Source organism: Phytophthora ramorum (genome assembly GCF_020800215.1).
Source record: "Phytophthora ramorum isolate Pr-102 chromosome Unknown Phyram_PR-102_s0006, whole genome shotgun sequence".
Classification (NCBI taxonomy): domain Eukaryota; phylum Oomycota; class Peronosporomycetes; order Peronosporales; family Peronosporaceae; genus Phytophthora; species Phytophthora ramorum.
In genome coordinates this window covers 3500358-3522001 of record NW_027150652.1, presented here as the reverse complement: position 1 = coordinate 3522001, position 21644 = coordinate 3500358, and the positions used below count along the sequence as shown (strand labels likewise).

The following is a 21644-nucleotide window of genomic DNA, read 5'->3' as shown; positions in this document are numbered from 1 at the left end:
TGCCAAGCAGACCACAAGCAACACGAATGAAAGCCACGAAACGCACAATGTTTGCTGTATGATGAACAAGATGCTCAGAGCAATGGGTAAATGAAAAACCAACCAAGTACGCAGCTTCTCGCCGTCTCACAGCACTTTGTACGTGCGGCTGCCGTGTTCGGGGCCCTCAACCGACAGTGCGACCGGCGCTTCCTTTTTCTTCCACTGCGGGGCGGGTTCGCCATGCTTCTTGCACTTCTCCGCCGCGATGGCGCGGTGCAGGTGGTCCAGCCAGCGGTCCAGGTCAGCCTGCGTCTCACTGGCCACCAGCAGCTTGCGCCCCACCTCGGTAGTGATCTCCAGACACAGCTTCCTGGTGCGCAGGGTCACCACGTGGCATACCGTGAAGCTGCGCAGCAGAGCCCCGTTGTCGCTCTTGAAGTAGCACAGCGTGGGGCCGTGCAGTGTGAAATAGCGCCGCTTCCAGTTCTTGACGGTGCCGCCTTCCTTACGCAGCCACCCACTGCAGACGACCGGGTCCTCGGTCTCGGCAGTGCCCATTCGCAGTGACCTCCGACCAGCCCCTGCCACAGCTGCTGCAACTGCTTTCGCTGCTGCTTCTGCTCGTTCGTTCGATGTCTTGACCATTGCCTCGGCTCGCTGATTGGAGCTGTCATCGCTCGAAGTTGTGCTAACCGTCGACGACGCCTTCGACAATCCCCGCTTGAACGCCGTGGCGGCCGTCACCACGGTGCGCAGATTATCCAGCTGTGCGTCCTCTTCAGCGTCATCAAAATCGAATTGGGTGTCCTGCTCCAGATCACTTTCAATCGACTCCGAAAGCACAGCAGTCTGCAGCAGGCGATTCCAAGCCACCATCTCACTTTCGTTTGACGCGACAACATGCATCACACGGCCATTCTGGAAGCGGACGTCCAGGCAGAAGGGTCTCGCATTTCCAATCCCAACGCTATCAACAACACCGCGTCCGAGCGGTGGAGCATCCGGTGCGCTCGTATAAGAGAACTGCTTGCCTTCCAGTTTGAAGAACCGACGCTTCCAATTCTTGAAGTTTTGCCCCTTTTTCAGCAGCCAGCCAGTACCGGATTCTGCTATGCTTGGCCCAGAGTCTTCGCCACCTGCACCAATTGACAGCCTCTCCAGCGCACTGCGGCGTTGCTCAGTGTTGTCAAATCCTGGAATGCACTCGTTGAAATGCTCGAGCCACGAGCAGATTTCGTCTGGGGATTCGGCCACGACACGCAGCGTACGTCCCGACGTCATGATGAAATCCAAACAGTTTGGGTAGGTATCGTTTGGAACAGCGCTCTTGACGATACCGTTGCCACGCGGGGCTTCACCAATTTGTTCAAAGTAGTATAGCTTGTTGCCATCGGCCATGAAGTAGCGCCGCTTGAGTGAGCGAATGCGAGCGCCTTCTTTGCGTAGCCATCCACATTTGCGAGTAGTCGACAAGCCGCTTGTAGACGCTCTCGGTGTTCCTGATGCAGCGTCACTGCCACTGATAGAAGAGCGATAGCTGCCAGAGGAGTCGCGAAGAAGAGGTCCATCATTGTTATTGTCGCTTTCTGTGGTGTCATCGTAGCCTTCCAAATACCCACCAGCACCACTAAGACTTGAGCGAGTACCGCTAGCACCACTGACACTTGACCTAGCGCTAGGTGTCAGTACTGGCGGCACAAACGCGTTGGACCCGGCACGACTGAGTGCGCGCGTTAACAGGTTGCTGCTACTCGACCCCTTGGTCACAGCGGGGGCTGCCGTCGGAGCCTCTTTCTCCACAGTCTTTGGATCCTTATCCAGCAGACTGCAAATGGCTTGCACCCATTTGTCTACTTGACCCTGGCTGTCAGCACTCACACAGAGCACGCGACCCGAGTCCAGCTGTACGTAAACGCAGTTAGAGCCCGTCTCACCAAGTTTAAGCCCCACGACCGTTCCTGCCCCCTTGGGCACACTCTCCCCAGGTCCATCCTGATACTGCAGCTTAAACCCCTTTAGCTTGAAATAACGGCGCTGCCACTCAGTAGACCGCTGCCCCCTCTTGTATAGCCACCCTTCACACAGCACGCTCTCCTCGAACGTCTCTCCCAGGAACGGCGCGGCCTGGCCAGCGTACGGGTCTCCAAAGCACGGCCTCTTGCCAACGGCCTTGGCCAACGCATGGTCCCATGCCTCAATGTCCGCGAACGACTCGGCCGCAATCCTCAAAATCCGGTTATGGTCCGAGTAAATGTCCAGCGCGAAGGGCTTGGACGGGTTGATGTTCACGGCATTGACTCTTGTCTCGCCCAGCGGCCTCTCACTAGGTTTGGCTCGGTACTGAATCGACCTCCCGGTCAGCGTCATGTAACGTCGCTTCCACGTCTTAAAGTTCTGTCCCTCCTTCAGGAGCCAGCCCTTCATGGCCACGGCTCCGTTGGCCGCGTCCCCAGTCTGATTGCTGCCGGTGGCGTTGGCCTCATCTCTGGCGGCCTGTAGCACCTCTGAGAGCTTGCGGAACCACTCTGCGCTCTCGTCGTTTGAGTTCACCTGCATCTTCACCGCCTGGTTCTTGAGCTCCCCGCGTACCACGAGTGCGTTGGTGAATTCGGGCGTGAACTCGACGCCGCTGATGCGCAATCTGCCCTTCTCGTCGATACCCTTGCCGCTGGGCGAGCGCTCAGCGAAGTAGATGAGCTCCCGGCCTTTGAGCACGAAGTAGCGGCGCTTCCAGCTCTTGATGATGCTGCCCTGCTTGTAGCCCCAACCCGAGTGGTCACAGTACGAGCTGCGCACGACGCGCCCCACCGCGATCACGTGCTTGGCCGCGCCCTGCATCTGCAGCTGCGCCACGCGCTGCCGCGCTTCGAGGCTGCCGCTTGTCGTGGCCGTCGGGTCGAACATGCTCGAGTGTCGACGGGAGAGGTTGTTGTCGACTAAGTGAGTGAGTGCAAAGCTGGAACGGCTGGGTGCGGCTCGCCACGATTGGACAAAATGCAGATAGGATCGCAGAAGTGATACTGAACCCACATGGGTACGAACGAGTTTGCAAAAGGCATCACCAAAATCCTTGAGGTCTGTTGCACGTGGTACAGTCGTGTCGTGCAGAGCATATTTCGCTAGACCCTCTGCTATTGTAAGTCCAAACCATCGCTAGGTCTTGGGTCGACCTGTTGTACATTACCAATACTGCTCCGAAGTAACTAACCGTTATTCTTTCACTTTCAAGACGCAATTGCTGCCCATTACCTTATCCGACGATGGTCAAGAGGTCAGCAACAATAAAACAATACCAACTCCGCTTCACTCACTGATTGATTCAGTCCGCCTCTACGCCCACCTTCAGTACGATCCGCACACAGGAACCGAATCACGTTCAAGTGTCCGCTTCCAGCAGCAAGGTCCACAGCATCCGTCGTATATCCCTCCGATCCGTTTTCGTGTAGCCATTTCACCACTTCAATACCCCAAGGCGTACTTGAAGTGAAGTTGCCTCTCCTGGTCACTGAGTTGTGGTAAATTGAGAGTGTGGCGAACGACGCAGTCAATCAGTCGCGTGTTCTTTGACTGGACCGCGTCGGGGAGCGTCCAGTAGGCGCAGCAGTCTGCGAACTCGTTCAGTACAGTCATGACGTGACCCAGAGCGAGGGCGCGCAGTCACTCGTGGCACACGACACGAATACCCACCAGTAGACCCGCGTCTTCAGCTGCTGGTGCGTCATATCCATCATCTACTCGGCACTTCTTGGGACTGGTCATCTTTTCTTTCTTTCGGTGCGTCGAAAAACTACCGAATTTTTGGAAATGTTTTTTTGTATCTTGAGGTACTTCTCAGTCCAAGAAGCGCCTCAGTGACCTCCCTCTAGAAGTCACGGAGCCTCTAACAGCCGTGAACCTCGTGTGTCGCGAACGCCCTCGCATCCAAGCGCTCGCCCATGTGACGGCAAGCATCGACGCGTTGATCGACTGCTCTGGCAAGTGGACGCTGCCAAACGCAGTCAAGTTGGGGAGCAAGCGTCTCATTGCCCGTCTGACGTTCAGACTGGAGGACGAAGCATCCTTGTCGGAGAAGAAACGTGTCTACACACTTGCAATGGAGTATGCTGCTGATAAGGGGAGCCTGCCAATCCTGCAACAATTGTATCAACACAACCCCAGAGCTCTGAACTTGGAGGTGACACTTGTTGTGGCTCTAAACAGAGATTTAGCGGTACTAAAATGGATCAAGACCAAGGACGCGACGATGTTTCGCCAGGGAAGTCTCTGGGCAGAGCTGGTCGCTTTTGACGTTGCGGCGGAGCGAGGCGAGTTGACAATTGTTCAATGGCTCGTGACTGAGTTCCCTTATGTTCCTTGGCCGTTGGGGCCCGCTGCGTTTGGTGGGAACCTTGAAATGATCAAGTGGCTACACGAATACGCCCAACTCAATGTGAAACGACTGAATTTCCGACAGCATCCGACTGCGAGCATGACATTTGATCTGTGCTGTCAGCGTTTCGAGGAAAGTTGCAAGGAGGAAACTAAATCCTTGAAAAATGTGGCTTGGAGGTTTCATAATGCGTGACCACCTAGAGTCACGCATGCGATGGACTGGGCTGCTTACCATGGTCATTTGGACGTGCTGCAGTGGCTGCATGTCCACCGATCTTAAGGCTGCTCACGGATGGCATTTAACAATGCAGCAAAAGCCGGGCATGTAGACGTTTTGGTGTGGCTGCAGGAGCACTACAGCGACAACTGGTCGCCCGACGCGATGGACTATGCTGCGGGAGCGGGACAATACGCAGTGATGCAATGGGTGCACGCTAACCACAACGATGACTGCAGTACGTTGGCGATGGACTTGGCTGCGAAAAATGGTCATCTAGACATGGTGAAATGGCTGCACAATAACCGAAACGAGGGTTGTACGACCCTTGCTATGAATTTGGCAGCAGAAAATGGCCACCTTGACGTGGTAAAGTGGTTGCACGAAAGTCGATCGGAAGGCTGCACGGCGCGAGCTATGGACATGGCGGCATGCTCTTGTCATCTTGAAGTGGTGAAATGGCTACACGAAAACCGATCAGAAGGATGTACGACGGACGCTGTGGACCATGCTGCTGGAAACAGACACTTGAACGTGATTCAGTTCCTGTACGCGAATCGCACTGAGGGCGGTACAGCAATGGCGATTGCGAACGCGGGTCAATACGGACAGCAGACAGTACTGGAATGGTTTGAGGAGCAGGACGTTGAACTTCCTATTCCACATCACCAGGAAGATGAGGAAGACTGAGTAGCCTTTTCGTTTCTTTTGGTGTTTGAGATGCAAACTGTTGGGGAGTTACTACGCGCACTGTAGGTACGCAATCACCATTTATCGATTCAAAAGTTTACTTTCTATTGCTCATGTGTCTTTGTGAAGACTTTCGGCACTGCATGGACAGTTTTTCTTCCTTGGTCTAAGTGATGATATTGTAGTGGCACAGTCCTGCGTGGGTCCCGTTGCACAGAATTGGAATCTGCCAGTGGTTGGATGGTTATGCAAGCATCAATGAATTGCAGCGCAACCGCCCGGCTGACCAACTTGCAACGCTGATTTTGGAGGGATCAATGACAACTTGCCATCGCCACTTCGGCGGTAGGGATCCAGTGTACGGAGCTGCGCAAGGCTGGTCTCCGAAGGTTGCTACCAGTGCGGCAGAATAGCAATTTGTTGGCTGGCTAAGTAAGCCTTGCTGCGAACAGCAGACCCCAACGGCTATGGATCATGCAGCGCGAGATTGACACCTTTGCGTGGTTCAGTGAGTTGGTGCTGACCGCAGCGAAGGCTGAAGTTGTGGAATAGCTAAACGAAAATTGGTCGGAATGCTGCTATAATATAAACTGTGGGATTGAGCTTGATCGTCTGGAAATATAAATTTGCTGAACGAACACGATCAGAAGAATGCACAACGAACGCGCTAATGGTTATGGTTATTCGAACGTGATCCAGTCCCTGTATGTGGATCGCACTGAAGGTGGGACTGCTATGGCATTGAAAACGCGAACCAGGACGGACAACGTGCAGTGCTGGAATGGAGTGCGGCGCAGATTGTCGCCTTCGATTCTACAGGAATTTAGCACATTTACGTTTGGATGGCATTGGATGGTTGAATCAAAATACGGTTGCACAAGATGGACAGCAGTCCTAAGACAGCTCCTCGCTTACACTTTCGGTAGGCTTTGTCTTCAAGTGAATCAGTGAGTGCTTTACCTAACGAATACCTAATGAACCACTACAATGTAAAGTATACACAAACGGAAAGAGAGTAGGATGAGAGTCGTCGTTCGGCATCTCCAGAGAGAGCCATCGTAGGCCGCTGCAACAATAAAAAAGGATTCGACATTGTTTCGTCCTCATAAAGCTGTACAAGGTTATTTCATTTTGCTTTTATAAAAGGTCCATTACCCGCTCTCCTAAATGCAATCATCGCGAGGGCGCTCTGTTTCTGAGAGCCTAACGCATCCGACATATGGAGACGACATCGACGGTGTTGTTCCGAGTTCCATGGCCCTCATTGTATCACTTAGTCGCATTGCTGATTTTTTGGTCTCGCCCCCATAACCAACAATACTCAACGCTAGACGGCTAGGCGGAACGAAAAGTGCAGTTGACGTCGCCGCCGCAACGGCCGCAGCGGTCGCAGTGCCCCCCGTACCTGCTTCTCCGTAGTCAAAACCAGGATGTTCCAAATACGGCTGATGCTGCTGTCGTCCGGCATCCGCTGGCATTGAAGACACATCCACAGCAGGCCGAGGAGATGGCCAGTCCACGATAAGGTGTCGAATGGACTGCTCGTTGCGCGACTGAAAGCGCGTCAACAAGTTTCGCGCACCTCCAATAGATAGATTGGGCAGTTTGCGCAAGGCCGCGGCCTCCACTAGCCGCATCAACTCGTCGAATGTCATCAGCACGCCCAGCTCCGCACGAGCCACAACAATACGCATGATACCAGCCTCGTCGCTCGGATGGAAATATCCATTGTTGCCCTTCGCCAGACCACCCCGTGCACGCTTCTTCACGCGCCGATGCAGTGCAGCAAAGTGCACACCGAACATCTTGGCGGCCGCTCGCAGACTCATACCCTGCTGCTCTACGGCCGCAATAGCCTTCTCCCATGTCTCGGCCGGCACCGTGTGACTCAATTTATAGCCGCGCTTATCGTTGTTGGACGACGCATTCGACTGCATATCGTCTGTGACGCTGCCATTGTTGCCGACCCTGTGCAGAATGTACGACGGCAATGAACTCACACGCCTATCATCGCTGCCGGGTCCGATACCGTTCTCACTCTCCAGACTGTCGTAGCTCGCAATCGATCGCATCTCTCCATGACCCACCGTCTCGCTCGTGGGCCAAGTGGCCACATTCTGTCGTCGTTCCTCCACGAGCATGGCGCGGCGTTGCTGCTGCTGCAGAAACTGCCGGTGGCGCTGACTGAATCCGTGCTGCAGCTGCATCTGGCGCTGCGCCTCACTGTCCAAACGAAGGCCAGTAGCAGCGGCGGCCACGATCTCCAAGGCCGAGCTGCGCCTGTCCTCGCTCGGCTCCTTCTCGTCGTCGCTGCTGTTGCCACTGCTCAAGCTGCTGCTCGTGACCTGCGCCACGCTGCCTCTCGCATTGCTGCTACGCTTGCCATTGCTACTGGTCTGGCTGTTGCTCTCTCTCTCACTGCTAGTGGTTCGTCCTGTCACAACTGATAACGGCGCGGCCGACCGAAGCGGCGGCACCTCGAGGCGCGTCGGCAGCCCGAACACCTCCTTGGCCCCACCGGACGCCGCCGCGCCAAACGCGAAACTGTTGAACTGCACGAAGCCGTGTATGCGCTTGAACTCGAGCACCCAGCGCGTGGGCGGGAAGTCGGACGGGACGGGCACGGTGCCGCCCTGACTGGCCACAGCGCGCACCGCGAGACGCACGTCGTCGGACGTGACGCGGCGCTGGCGGTGGAGCTGCTCACGCAGCACGCGCAGCGCTTCCTTCTCGCCGGCCTCGCTCAGGTAGCGGCGCACCAAGGCACCCGACATGGCGCTGCGACGCTGGATGGTCATGTAGACCAGGGGCCGTTTGGAAATGGATTCAGACAAAGTGTCACACAAAAGCTACATGATTTGGTCCGAAATGGGAATGTTCATGTCGGACGAAGGTCGGACGAATATTTGCGTTTGCGTCCTATTGCAAATGTTGGGGTTAAGGCTGACCTTTGGTGGTGCATTTTTCTGCGTAATGCTCGCTGTGTACGACTTCGAGGTGACATTTTCCTGTGCCCTGCGAGTCAATCGTTGGTTGCTTCGTCACGGTTGATATCTAGCTACATGCGAGCTATTTTTCCTATCCAAGACGTTGCGCGTCCACAAAATCGTGCTCGCTCAGCACTCACAAATGGGAATTTCGAGTTCGCAGGACGCAATTGCCTCCGCAGAACAGCCTTCAGCTCGGTTACCGTGCAGATTTTCAGGTGCCCTAGATGCGGTTGGTCTTGAGGTGCTACAGAATCGAACACAAACTTCATCCGAAGTGGGGTCCATTTCACGACTTTCAGGTGGCCACATCCAAGTAGCCACACCAGGTCTGGGAAACTCGTCACGATCCGGAGCAACATTGAAGCCACTTGCTCTATCGATGAGGATCTCCTTCACACATCACTCCTCGCTGCCACGACGACACTCTGCTTCAGTAAGAGCTCCACCACCATTCGCAATCTTGGCACCGCCGCATCTCGGCACAACCGGAACTTCATTTCATGTGTGCCTCGAGCAGCCTGGCCTGCAGTCCAAAGTGCACCACGTGCCTGACCGCAGCTTGCTCCCCACCAAGCCCAGCGAAGACGTTCATGTGAACGTTCACTCGCCCTGACAGTTACCAGTGCAGCGACTGTTCGATCGCATTCAGCTTGCCACTCTGGAACAGCGTCGAATTCGATGGATCGGATTTTAAGAATGGTCAAGAATGTCTTCCGTTCATAAGCGCGAGCCTGAAGCCACGCCTGCGATGGTGTGTCTTGGCGCTCCAGGTAATGAGCCAAGATCAATTTGAACGCCGCAGCATTGCCACAGGAAGCTGTAGCCAGCGTTTGAAGTGAGCTGCGACGCTTCATAGACACGCAGTCTTCACTTGCATTCACTATGGACAGCCATAATCAAACGTCGAGAACGATCCGACCTAAATGTGTATTGGCTCTGGCTTCATTTCGCATCAAGCTAGCCCAACAAAACTCAGGCCGTCGAGCTCGACCTTCACCTTCACCTGGTCGACATGAGTCGTAGCCGGTCATGCGCAGCCTCGGTGCGCCGCTACCTGAGCGAGGCCGGCGAGAAGGAAGCGCTGCGCGTGCTGCGTGAGCAGCTCCACCGCCAGCGCCGCGTCACGTCCGACGACGTGCGTCTCGCGGTGCGCGCTGTGGCCAGTCAGGGCGGCACCGTGCCCGTCCCGTCCGACTTCCCGCCCACGCGCTGGGTGCTCGAGTTCAAGCGCATACACGGCTTCGTGCAGTTCAACAGTTTCGCGTTTGGCGCGGCGGCGTCCGGTGGGGCCAAGGAGGTGTTCGGGCTGCCGACGCGCCTCGAGGTGCCGCCGCTTCGGTCGGCCGCGCCGTTATCAGTTGTGACAGGACGAACCACTAGCAGTGAGAGAGAGAGCAACAGCCAGACCAGTAGCAATGGCAAGCGTAGCAGCAATGCGAGAGGCAGCGTGGCGCAGGTCACGAGCAGCAGCTTGAGCAGTGGCAACAGCAGCGACGACGAGAAGGAGCCGAGCGAGGACAGGCGCAGCTCGGCCTTGGAGATCGTGGCCGCCGCTGCTACTGGCCTTCGTTTGGACAGTGAGGCGCAGCGCCAGATGCAGCTGCAGCACGGATTCAGTCAGCGCCACCGGCAGTTTCTGCAGCAGCAGCAACGCCGCGCCATGCTCGTGGAGGAACGACGACAGAATGTGGCCACTTGGCCCACGAGCGAGACGGTGGGTCATGGAGAGATGCGATCGATTGCGAGCTACGACAGTCTGGAGAGTGAGAACGGTATCGGACCCGGCAGCGATGATAGGCGTGTGAGTTCATTGCCGTCGTACATTCTGCACAGGGTCGGCAACAATGGCAGCGTCACAGACGATATGCAGTCGAATGCGTCGTCCAACAACGATAAGCGCGGCTATAAATTGAGTCACACGGTGCCGGCCGAGACATGGGAGAAGGCTATTGCGGCCGTAGAGCAGCAGGGTATGAGTCTGCGAGCGGCCGCCAAGATGTTCGGTGTGCACTTTGCTGCACTGCATCGGCGCGTGAAGAAGCGTGCACGGGGTGGTCTGGCGAAGGGCAACAATGGATATTTCCATCCGAGCGACGAGGCTGGTATCATGCGTGTTGTTGTGGCTCGTGCGGAGCTGGGCGTGCTGATGACATTCGACGAGTTGATGCGGCTAGTGGAGGCCGCGGCCTTGCGCAAACTGCCGGATATATCGGTGGATTCCGCGCGAAACTTGTTGACGCGCTTTCAGTCGCGCAACGAGCAATCCGTCCGACATATAATTGTGGATTGGCCGCCTTCTCGGGCACGGACGGAGACATCTACATCGTCGGGTGACGGCGGAAAGCCATATTACCAGCCCTATCTGGAACACCCTGGGTTCAGATTCGGACCGAAGGCTTCAATCATTTTTCGCTCTGTATCGGCAGGAGGTGGCTCGACACAAGCACCGAGTGCTGCAACGATGGCGGCTGCAGCGAAGACGACACTTTTCGTGCCACCCAGTCGCGTGGGCCCGCTCTCAACGAGTACTAGCAGTCAAGTAAACCGGGTCAGAGCGCGAATTATGAACGACAATGGGTTGGCAAGGACCAACGGCATATTGGCGGGGGCGTCGAACGACCGGCTGCTTTGTGGGGGTTCTTGCGCGCGCATGGAAGGAGACGGTGACGCCGTAATGGTTGTATGACACGGCAGAGCGGCGACGAGGACAATTGGTGTGTACGTATTGGCATTTGTCAGGTCGTCCAAGTCGGATGACTACAGCCCAGCAAGTTTAATGGCGACGTAGCGCTCTCAGCATAAATCTTCTCAATCCAAAGCTGCAGTCTGTACTGTATAATGTATCTCTGCTCGCGCCGTCGTGGAAATTGACGGACCTGCAGTCCATGCAAGTTTGGGCACTACCCAGTCAGTGTAGCTATCTTGGTGTACGGTTTTGTTTTCGGACTTATTTGGATCCTGTTGAACCGCCTAAATTAAATTCGGACCATTTTAGATCATATTTATGTGTTTTACACCACCTCCCTCTTCTAGCAAGGATCCAATTCCCAATTCGACCGAGGAACAACCAGCAGCGACCGCAATGGACTTCATCGCCCAAGAGCAGGCCGCATACCCGGACATCGCGCAACGCTACCAGAAGCTCAAGGATCTACACGTGCGCAAGTACGCCTCGCTCTCCTTTCACGCGGCGGAATCCGTCCATGATTCCCCAAGAAACCGCAGCGAACCTGTCAAAGATTTTTTCTTATCGGCTAACTTGTCCTATCTATCGCTTTTCGCAGACTTTACCATGAACTCACTGGAGAGCTGGAGGCCTTCGTGCGCGACCCCATGTGCCACAAGTACCCGCTGAATCTGCCCAAGCTGTACCAGGAGTTCATCCGCATCTTCCAGGACAAGCTCAACCAGATCCGTCTCGTGGTCATCTGCACAGAGATCAGCACCCAATTCGCCGGTAAAAAAGCAATTACTATTTACTTAAAAAGATATATCGTGCTCTAAACCTTTCATTTTTACTCTGTACAGACCCCGCCAAGGCTCAAGAGTTCATGGAGCAGCTGCTGAGCCAACTGAGCACCAAGACGGCCCACGAGGCCGTGCTGCTGTGCAAAATGCAGATCGCCCAGCTCAAGTTCCGTCGCGGAGCCGAGTTTCTGGTCGAGGTGAAGGCGACGGTGGACGACGATAAACAAGTGGTGGAGAGTCTGGTGGGAGCTGAGCCCGTGGTGCACGCGTCCTACTACCGCGTGGCCTGCGACTACTACGGAGCTGTGGGCCCCGCTGACAAGTTCTACAAGAACGCGCTCATGTTTCTGGCCTACACACAGTACGACGAGATGCGCCCGGACGAGCGCTTCGACCTGGCTGTGAACATCAGCATCGCTGCACTTACGGGCGACGGCGTCTTCAACTTCGGCGAAGTGGTACGCTGGACTGCTGTGGCGCTAAGTGGTGTGTGTGGGGTCGGTCTGATTTTGTGTGGTGATGTTTCTTGTGCAGTTGGCGACCCCGATTCTGCGTGCGCTGGAAGGTACGGACAAGCAGTGGCTCTCAGATCTTCTGCATGCGTTCAACAAGGGCGACATCGACCGGTTCAATGAAATCGTGGGCCAGAACAGCAAGGAATTCAACGCACAGCCAGCGCTCGTGAGCAAGCAGGAGTACGTGAAGGAGAAGGTGGCTCTGCTGGCGTTGATGGTACTGGTGTTCAAGCGCCCGTCGCACGAGCGCAATATTCCGTTCCACGAGATTGCAGAGGCCACCCGCCTGCCGTTGGAGCAGGTGGAGTGGCTCGTGATGCGTGCGCTGTCCTGTAAGCTCATCAAGGGCACAATTGACCAGGTGGATGCTATTGTGCGTGTTACGTGGGTGCAGCCGCGCGTGCTGGACAACTCGCAGCTTCAGGAGCTCGTGAGTCGTCTGGATGGCTGGGAGAAGAAGGTGAACTCGACTTTGCTGTATGTCGAGGAGCAAACCCCGGAACTTTTCCAGTAGGCAGTGAACCACTTTAGCTGTCCTTAGCACGAGTTGAAGCAAGCAACAAGCGCCAGCACCTTCACTAATGCGAAGGGTGGTAACACGGTGAACAATTATGCGATAGACGGTTGACATGTTTTGTTCAGTGTGGCGAGGCGGAAGGCGTGTTTTGTGCTTGTATTTCTCCAGCTTGAATCCTGGCTAGTCATACCATTGGCACCTCTTCTTGCACTGGGTTACTGGCGAATGCGTGGGCATTTGCACTGTCATGGGTCGGTGAAAACCTTTTACGCGTTCGTCCGACTCGTCAGACCACCATGGCGTTCGGTACAGCTGCAAGGCAAACACAATCAGCTTTCACAAGCTAAAACAATCCCAAGTTTGCAAAACATACCGGACTCGATCCCTGGACGGCCAGTTGAAATATGTTGCGAGCTACGACGTTGTTCTCGATTTGTTCGGCGAGTTTCTAGCAGAGCAAACCACGATGGCATCAGCGTGGAGTCTCGGTGTGTACTACAAGTAACCAGAAAGTCACCTTTCTATGGGCTTCGGTGAATTGTTGCCTCTCCAATTCGCGAGCCTCAACGCCCCTGTCAAGACGTGCTTGCTCTTTCATAACGCACTCCCGAGCGGCCAATTCTTGCTTGCGTTGTTCCTTGGAATTGGCGAGGTGCTGCTCGATTTGCTCGTGCTGGTACTTCTTCAGTTGCTGCAATGCGATTTTCTTTTGTGCAACATGCGACTGCAGTACCAAGCATAGCGTTCGTAAGAGAGCAGTTGTTGAGTACTATCTGCTGCATTTCGCCAACGCACCTCATCTTTCTCCTGTCTGGCAAACTTGTTTTGTAACTCGTGCTGCGCCTTTGCAATCATCTGTACTACATCACGCTGCCAAGCACAAAGGTGCAAATACAGTAAGTTTACGATAGAACAACGGCGTGTTGTGTACTCACGTGGATCGTATCAAGCTCATAGGCATCAACTTCACCGCAAAATTGCTGCAGGCAGAAATTCAGCAGCGCTTCCCGTTGGGCCTCAAAAGCCTACAAGGAACACACAAAACCCATGAGTCGAGTGCAATACTTCGAATGGAAAGCAAGCAGCGTGTACCGCACATGAATGGATTCACGAACTGACAGCAAGGCAAGACGGTCGAAAAAGCTTTGGGATGCGGCAGCGATGGTGGTTCGTCGTCGTGTGATTTCCAATTGCCGGACGTGTTTCTCGCATGCCATCTCTCGCCGCAGCTTCAGCTCTTTGTTAGTGTTGGCTTCGGTGTTGGACAGTTGCTCCGGAAACGTTCGATCCATTTTCTTGGGGCTTGTATGTGGGGAAGCAAAAACGTTAATGCTGAACACGTGAAGATAGATAGTGGCCATGGCACAACGTACGTGTGAGCACCTCGACCAAGCTGCGTCCGTGTCGAAGGTCGGCAGCTGGTTATCGCGATCGAGATTATCTTGCTCGAAGAGGTAGTTTGTGGCATTGGCGCTCCCGACGTAAGCTGCGCTTCAATTAATACTGGCCGCTTGCAACCGAAAGATACAAACGATCGATCTGTACGGACCTCTTCCGATCGCCGGGTGATTTTCAGTGGAGAAAGCAGCGGTGCTTGTGTGGCCGGCGCTAATGCTACGTCGAGGTCGAACGTGGCGTTTCTGCCGGAGTGGAGACTTGGGAGTGTCGGGAGGCTCTTGGAGCCACGAAACACCGGGCTTGGGAGGTCTGCAGACCTGTAATACGAAAGGTGAGAGATGTTATGGCTCTCATAGCAAACTGAACACTCGTTCACCTGTCCGAAGACACTTGCGAGGATAATTTTCCCCCTTCGTGGTTAAGAAGTTGAGCCAAGCGCTTGCGCCTGCACTGCGTTTCCTTCTGACAGGCGCCATTCCTGCTATTGCACAATCGAGGCAGGAAGCTGAACGAAGACCACCAACAAGGACGTGGAAGTCAAGATTTCGGCGCTCACATATTTATAGGCAAGGAACTTATTCGTCAAATCGATCAACTTTAACGGTTCGTAGTGCTCGAACCGAGCGATTAGCTTCATATTGGCATTGCGATTTTGTTAGCTAAGCACAAGACCTTGTTGCCATACACAACCTGGATAAATCATTTCCTTCCGATGAGAAATGCGTTGTGGTTATAGTTTGCTGGACGTGATAGTCGTTTGCTTCGGTCGTCGGGCCAGGGGGAGAGGCATGTCTGCAAACTCCCCGAACGACTTGAAGCAGGTAGTAGCGGGTAGATCCTTGACGTAGCTGCCGGAGCTTGCGTTCGCTGCGGTTGTCAAGGTGAGTGTACTCGTGTCGAGTCCTTCGATCGGAGAGCGACGGAATGAGGGAGGTGTCATAATTGAAGAGTCCTCACGGCGAAGAGAGGATGGTTCTTGATCAAAACTGATCGATCGCTTGCTTGATGCACTGGCTTCGGTCGCCAATGCCGCGATCAACCAGGAGATAGATAGTCGAAAATTGCTGCTGCATCGTTTCGACGTGAGAAGTAGTTCGTCTTCTCACTGGGGTTGGCTGCTTCTTCATGTGTTGGAAATCCCCTCTTTGTGGTGTGTTCTGGTGCTTGAGAGAAGAGAGAGGAGAGCGGTGACAATGAAGACCGTCGACTCAAAGTCGACTAGCAGCCGGCGAATCCGGCCCCGAGCGTGGGGCGAGTGGGGGACAGCGGCGGCATGAAGAACACGGGCATGTGGTGGTCAATCGCCGGCTGAGCCGGAGTGGGGGCGGTCATGTTAGCGAGACGAGACGCCAGCGTGCTACCGTTGGGGGACGTGAGTTCTCCCGACGGGAACGCCGATGTGTCACTGCCGCAGAAGAAGAGGAACTGCGGGCGCTCGTTGATAGAGCTGAGGCGGCTGCGGCGAGCCTCGAAGGCCAACGAGTTGTCCACGGTCGTCATCTTCTCGAACTGCTCGAGAGTGACGACGCGGAAGCCGCCGGGAGTGTTCACCGTCGTCGCAGTTTCGACCACGGAGCGACGGAAGAGGCCGCCGAGGCCGATGGCACGCATGAAAGCTCGCATGGTAGAGTGGAGGTGTGTGTTGCTGGTTGGGATACGTTACGGCGGAACGTGGTTCGAGTCACAGGAGTCGAATTGGGAAATGAGCATCGCTATGCCAGACTCGAAGGCGACAGTCTGATGGCTTCTAATTGTGCTGGTCTGCAAGCCAGAAAAGCTGCGTTGCTCACCTGATCCGAGCGCTTCAAGGCTTTCGGTGCGGATGTAGAGGAAACTGGGCTTCGTGGCCACAGACACATGGCCATCAGGAACAGCGCGAATGAAGTCGGCGGTAAAATCCAGCTCGCACCTGAGGGCGGCGTAGTGACCACCCGCCTGCTGTCGCCTCGAAGCACCAAGTTTTGATGGAGCTAGGGCTCCGATCCGCGGCGCCCCTACTTGGAAACTCCAGCTGGCTGGGAATTGACGCCACGCCTTTGAGCATGTGAGCACTTGTTTCTCGGCGAGCACTTCGGCTCCTGACGCCAGCCATGCTGATGGTCAGCGCAGGTGGCGCCAGTTTGCGTATGCTACAGATTCATCAAGAAGTGTAGGAAAGAGCGAGCTTGTGGAGACTCAAGGGCTTTATTACAGGCAGGGGAACCTCATAGTTGGCATTGGCGACGGAGCAATGCCTGGTACAGTACTCTAGGATGAGGCTTGTTCTACACACACGCCTGCCAGATAGATAGATGGAGGTACGAGGGGCTTCACGCACACACAGGGCGGTCTCCATCACCTGGAGTACCGCGAGTAGTGTCCGGCGCTGTGTCGGTGTCGCTGCTCGGCTATTTTGAAGAGGTGGGGCGAGTAAATTGGCGCAGACATCGGGGATTGCGCCGGCGTATTTCGCGGCGAGAAGAAGCACGGCATCTCGTGGTTTATCCGTGGCGATGCGAAAGCCGCCGGACTAATGGGCTCCACATAGTTTGAGATCATGTCGCTTCGATAACCTCCGGGTCCTCCTGCCGACGTGGGCGTGGGGGGATCGCTGCCGCCGTAGAACAAGAACTGCACGTGTCGCTCTTCCTCCTCCTCCTCGTACGAATAATTCATTGGCGAAGCTGAGCGCGACCCCGAGCCGGACGACATGTTGGAGCGCTGCGTTATGTCTGCATGGCTGTTTGACGACGACGGCGGCAGCGACGACGGGGGGCGTGACTTCGAGAAGTCGTACTTGACGTCGTTGAAACGATTGAACATTTGCGGACTCCTGCGCACGCCGGGCGACGTCTTGCGGTAGTAGTTGGGGTCCAGTACGTCGCAGCAGCTCGTGCATTCCTCAAATGGCCGACGCAGGAGATCCCACACGGAGTGAAAGAACTCCGACACTCCCATCGGGCAGTTAAACGTCTCCGCTGCGCTGTTGCTGCTCTTGTAGTGGCGCGTTGTAAGACACGCTTGAACCTGTTACTGCGCTCGAGAGGCTTCCACTGCACAATGGCGGGCTGACGAGCAGGACGAATGAGCGGGTCGAGACGTGGTGAGCGAGTCAATGCGCCGCGTCTTTTCTGAGATTGACAACCGGGCTACGGACTGCAGGAGGGACCAAAACGTGCCGCCATCCGATAGAGCACGTAGCTCCGAACGGAACCAGTCTGGATTCTGACTCCTTTTGCATGCAGACGGTGTCCGTAGTAGGATATTGGAAGTCTATGTACTCCCAGGATAAGCACACACTCAGTTGCGCTGACTCTTCGCTGCTAATGTGGCACCGCGGGGCAATGAGGAGCGTTCAAACGGACATGAAGTCATGCCTAGAACTAATGGCAGCGAGCGGTCACACCGATGGAGGAACACTTTCTCACAAAAGCGCCTTTATTGACCTGCAGAAGCAAGCGCTGGCCAAGCTCCTGCTTCAGCTCGGCAAGTGTTTACATCGCACGATGGGACCCATACGGACGGCATCTGACTTAGTGGAGGCGGCAAAACCAAGCCTCGCTACAACAACCCATTAGAAAAGAATAGCGCAGGCAACGAATCTTGCTGTGAATTTGCCAACTCCTGCGTGAAACGGGTAGGGGATCGAAGCTTAGGAGATGCACAGCGCGCGTCTGAGTAAAACTGTGGCAATAGCGTCGCCGCATTGAAGCAGCAACTTGCTTGGAATGACAGGCGGCCAGGCCACTTCGCCTTGCTTCGCGTCCTCGCCTTGACCCCTGTCCACTTTGTAGAGAGCGCGCTATTGAAAAGATGTTGGATACTCGTGTTCATGTCGGTTTCTCCATCGGAATGGCTGCAACCGAGAGATCTCCATCGAAAGTCTCCGCGGACACGAATCAACTGGACGAGTCTGTTGGTGTCTGTGGTGTCTGAATTCACGGAACTTCCTCGTCTACTCTACTGCTACACACCAAAAAATATTAAATCATCCGCCGCTCGTCCTCTGCTTCTCGCAGGGCCCCTCCCCTCTAAAATTCGTACTCCTTGGGGTCGGGCAAGATGCTGCTTCGACGCATGTTCTCCACGAGCGGCGGCGAGAAGAAGAGCGGCATCTTGGCCTGCAGCGACGGGCGGATCTCGTTCTCGTGCAGGTCGTCCAGCTCCGACGGCCGCAAGTCCGGCAGGAACGTGCTGTCCACGTCACTGCCTCCGAAGAACAGGAACGACACGCGCTGCGGTTCCGCCGCGGACTCGTCGCTCGAGGAGTCGGCGGCGAGCAGCTCCGACAGGTCGGTGGGCGACTGTTTACTCTTGACCGAGGGCGGCTTGGGCTTCTTCTCCTTCTCCACCTTCACTTTCTTCGCCTTCTTGGCGGGGGGCTCCTCCATGTGCGGCGATGAGGCCGCCGAGTCGTTCTCCAGGATAGGGGCAGCGGCCGGCGTCGACGCCGCGACGACTTCCAGCGGCGCTTCGGGAAGCGACTGGCGGTGCGACCAGCGAGACCAGCGCGACGTACGGCGCTGCGAGGCTTCGCTGTCGCTGGGGGCCGTGACGTCGTCCGCGTCTAAGCTCTTGCGCTTGAACAACCCGCCGATGGCGCGCATGAGGCCGCGATGCTTGTACTTCGTAGGCGGCTCAGGAGCTGACGCGTGCCGACGCGCGACTGGCTCCTGCTCGGGCGCCGGCTCCAGAAGCGCGGTGGGCACTGGCGGGGGCGGCGCGCGTATCGGAGCGGCATCGGTCGGCATGGGCATCGTTAGCGAAGGCAAGGAGGCTCTTCGCTTCCCTGTGGCAGACTGGAAATGAAGGGGAAGCTTTCGGGAAGAATGGGTTCGCCCTGTTGTGTACTGTAGATTGATTGATCCGCGCATGTTTCTGCTGATATGGCTCGGTTCTGCGCGTCGCATGTCGCTCTGGATCCCGTTGAAGTATCGATATGGTCGACTGTGCGGCGTACGAGGAGATGAGCAGCAACCTTATCGAGAAGCAGCGGTGCAACTGTTTCAGCAGACGAGGCGCCAAGGGATCACTTGAGCGTGGCTCGTAAAGATCGCTTCATCGCAAGGTTGTTGAAGGCAACAAAAAGGAACCGTCTTTCGAGCACGGACAGCCTGATTTCCCCCAAGGCCAAGCTTTTCGAGACTGCACGTCGCCGAGGGGAGCTTGTCTTGCCTTGCGTTGACGACAGCCATCTAGAGTCGTGTGGGCTGCCAATGCCAGCCTGGTATGCCCCCACCTGCTTTGCTTCGCCCAGACTCCAGAGGGTTTTATCGTTCGCAATATTGTGTAGGGGTACATATCCTATCCCGTGCATAAACGATCCGTTCCTCCAACCTTTTTTTTTTTTTGCGAGCTTGCAGCGCTGCAACTTGCAATGTCATCGGAAAAATGAATCGTTGCAGCGCTGCCTGGATGCGGGCTGACGATGGGGATATCACGCTGCTGCGGCAGGGCGGAACGTGAGCTTGCAGAAAAGTCGCCGGCGGACAAGGACTGTTGGTAGCGAAGAGACGAAAGGCTAACAGCCAGGATACATTTATTTACCAGCTCTGAACCTCGGCGCGTGGTAACTATTATAGGTGCCCCTCGTTTCGTCGGGCGTTGCCCAAAGCCTTGCATCGAAACGAATCATAGCCTGACGCCCAAATACCGGAGCGGAATATAGCTTGTCGTCGTCCACTACCGTCGGTGGAAAGCTCAGTATTACCTCATCAATTGTTATGAGCTGCTCTTGATTTGAGTCGATCTGTTTATCCCAGAACGGCACCAAAGCGCGGTGCGAGCAGTGGTGGCATGTTTGCCACCAGTGTTGGCTAAGTATGGCACGAAGTAGCATACGACGTCGCCGGCGGGTACCGTCGGCACCCGTGCAAGTTCTTGTCGTCGGGACAGCCCGTGAAAAACAGGAACTCCATCGGTTCCTGTGGAAGCTCTTCATCGACTTCGGGCATGTCTTCAATGCTCTCACGGTCAAGCGACGACGACCGCATGGCCCAGATCTCTGCGAGAATATCCTGGTCCGACGTCTCACTGCAATCGCTGACGCTTCCTGCCGACAGCAAAGCAATGTGGTTGCTACTGGTGCCTTGATTCACCTCACCCTTTTTGTTTTTTTCGGCCAGCTTCTTCACCTTGCGCGCCTCCTTGCGCTCTTGCTTTACTGCTCGCTTCAACGCCTTGCGAAGCTTCCGCTGATCGTTCTTGACGAGGTCTACATGACCCACTGCTCGAAAGGACCGGATCGACCTCATTGAAACCTCCGTTGGATCTTGTCCGAGGCGCTCTGTACGTACACCGTTGCGTATGGAGTTTAGTGAGGCGGGCGGGGACCTGTTGCTGCACATGTCGAACTCGACGGAGGCGGCCTCCATATCTGAAACCTCGACGACGGCTTTGACGGTGGTAATGCCGTGTACCCTCGCAGATTCGCGAAGTTGGCGTCGTCGCTGCGCAGCTCCGTCTCGACGGCGACGGCGACGGAACGAGCCAAAGCTGAAGAATCGGGCGAGCCTAGCGAAAGGCATCGTCAACCGAGTGTGTGGAGTCAAGAGACTTTGGTTGTGCTCAGCCGATCTGTCCCGCAGCAGCACAGCGAGTTTATTCGGCTGTCAGTGTGGATAGGACTGTAAAAGAGTGCATCGAGCTGTGGTCGTGCGTGCATCTATAGTAACATTGCAACGCTCGAAAGAGATTTTTTTGCCCAAGAAGGTTCTTACCCACAACACATGCACGATATGTGGCGGCTGCTCCACTCTCCGCCTCGTGACAAGTGCAAACTATTGTATTCAAAGTGTGGCTGTGTTCGTCAGATGGCGAGCTCCATTTTGTGGGTTGGCAGCCTCATTCATACAGCCTGGTGACGCCATATGCGCCCCACGACGCGCTTCACCACACGCTGGACTGGACTGTGATGTTGAAGTGGACGAGCCAAGCAGAGCTGGACATTGACCACGAATTCGCACCGCCCCCAAAACAGTGTTTTTGCAGTTGTACCGGTACTCGTGGATCGCTCAAAAGTGCAACGTGCAAGTCTTACTTCATTCAGTTGATACGTGTCTCGTGGTCGCATATGCGGCTCTGTCAAACGCTTAGCACACTCGGACATCTCGCACGGGTTGCACCCGGAGCGATACGTCCTCGCCGGCGCGCAGTAGTCACTTTGCAACTGCGCATCAAGTAGTCGTGCAAGTCTATGGCGACGGCCACGCGCCTGTGGATCAGGAAGAGAGACGAGAGCACGCTTGAGTTCATGACCTCACCCACGCGCGAGCAATACGGGCGTCAGCAGCAGCTTGACTAGGCAATCGATGACACACGACATGTACTTGAGCAGCGCGCGGAACGTTGAGTAGCGGTGTTCTACCTAGCGGTTGGGACGCCCATCGTTCTTACTCAGCATCTTGATCCCCCGCAGTGTGGTTTGCAAGAGCAACTCTATCACGTGAACTGTCACGTACTCTTCTCGGTCGTAGGTCGCACGTGATAGGCGTTGTAGTTGAGTGTGATGGCCATTT

At 55.5% G+C, this 21644-nt stretch overlaps 9 protein-coding genes across 9 annotated transcripts; 2 read left to right on the top strand and 7 right to left on the bottom strand.

Moving 5' to 3' along the window:
• Positions 1 to 126: 126 nt before the first annotated feature.
• Positions 127 to 2886, bottom strand: KRP23_7999 (Pleckstrin homology domain-containing family H member 2; the record flags this gene model as incomplete). The annotated part of the gene is made up of 1 exon (XM_067893383.1): positions 127 to 2886. One exon carries the CDS (start codon positions 2884 to 2886, stop codon positions 127 to 129), a length of 2760 nt encoding a protein of 919 aa, XP_067745171.1.
• A 3701-nt stretch (positions 2887 to 6587) lies between these two features.
• On the bottom strand, positions 6588 to 8034 carry KRP23_7998 (uncharacterized protein; the record flags this gene model as incomplete). The annotated part of the gene is made up of 2 exons (XM_067893382.1): positions 6588 to 6731; positions 7261 to 8034. 2 exons carry the CDS (start codon positions 8032 to 8034, stop codon positions 6588 to 6590), a joined length of 918 nt encoding a protein of 305 aa, XP_067745170.1.
• A 1228-nt stretch (positions 8035 to 9262) lies between these two features.
• KRP23_7997 (uncharacterized protein) lies at positions 9263 to 11052 on the top strand (the record flags this gene model as incomplete). The annotated part of the gene is made up of 2 exons (XM_067893381.1): positions 9263 to 10051; positions 11014 to 11052. The coding sequence occupies 2 exons, from the start codon at positions 9263 to 9265 to the stop codon at positions 11050 to 11052; spliced, it is 828 nt and encodes a 275-aa protein (XP_067745169.1).
• Positions 11053 to 11332: 280 nt separating this feature from the next.
• Positions 11333 to 12747, top strand: KRP23_7996 (26S proteasome non-ATPase regulatory subunit 13; the record flags this gene model as incomplete). Its single annotated transcript, XM_067893380.1, has 4 exons — positions 11333 to 11415; positions 11535 to 11707; positions 11779 to 12176; positions 12253 to 12747. The coding sequence occupies 4 exons, from the start codon at positions 11333 to 11335 to the stop codon at positions 12745 to 12747; spliced, it is 1149 nt and encodes a 382-aa protein (XP_067745168.1).
• A 183-nt stretch (positions 12748 to 12930) lies between these two features.
• KRP23_7995 (uncharacterized protein) lies at positions 12931 to 14042 on the bottom strand (the record flags this gene model as incomplete). The annotated part of the gene is made up of 6 exons (XM_067893379.1): positions 12931 to 13062; positions 13124 to 13198; positions 13268 to 13474; positions 13546 to 13620; positions 13686 to 13775; positions 13848 to 14042. 6 exons carry the CDS (start codon positions 14040 to 14042, stop codon positions 12931 to 12933), a joined length of 774 nt encoding a protein of 257 aa, XP_067745167.1.
• Positions 14043 to 15366: 1324 nt separating this feature from the next.
• On the bottom strand, positions 15367 to 15771 carry KRP23_7994 (uncharacterized protein; the record flags this gene model as incomplete). The annotated part of the gene is made up of 1 exon (XM_067893377.1): positions 15367 to 15771. One exon carries the CDS (start codon positions 15769 to 15771, stop codon positions 15367 to 15369), a length of 405 nt encoding a protein of 134 aa, XP_067745166.1.
• Positions 15772 to 16482: 711 nt separating this feature from the next.
• On the bottom strand, positions 16483 to 17085 carry KRP23_7993 (uncharacterized protein; the record flags this gene model as incomplete). The annotated part of the gene is made up of 1 exon (XM_067893376.1): positions 16483 to 17085. The coding sequence occupies one exon, from the start codon at positions 17083 to 17085 to the stop codon at positions 16483 to 16485; it is 603 nt and encodes a 200-aa protein (XP_067745165.1).
• Positions 17086 to 18158: 1073 nt separating this feature from the next.
• On the bottom strand, positions 18159 to 18884 carry KRP23_7992 (uncharacterized protein; the record flags this gene model as incomplete). The annotated part of the gene is made up of 1 exon (XM_067893375.1): positions 18159 to 18884. One exon carries the CDS (start codon positions 18882 to 18884, stop codon positions 18159 to 18161), a length of 726 nt encoding a protein of 241 aa, XP_067745164.1.
• A 1059-nt stretch (positions 18885 to 19943) lies between these two features.
• KRP23_7991 (uncharacterized protein) lies at positions 19944 to 20654 on the bottom strand (the record flags this gene model as incomplete). Its single annotated transcript, XM_067893374.1, has 1 exon — positions 19944 to 20654. The coding sequence occupies one exon, from the start codon at positions 20652 to 20654 to the stop codon at positions 19944 to 19946; it is 711 nt and encodes a 236-aa protein (XP_067745163.1).
• Positions 20655 to 21644: the final 990 nt, after the last annotated feature.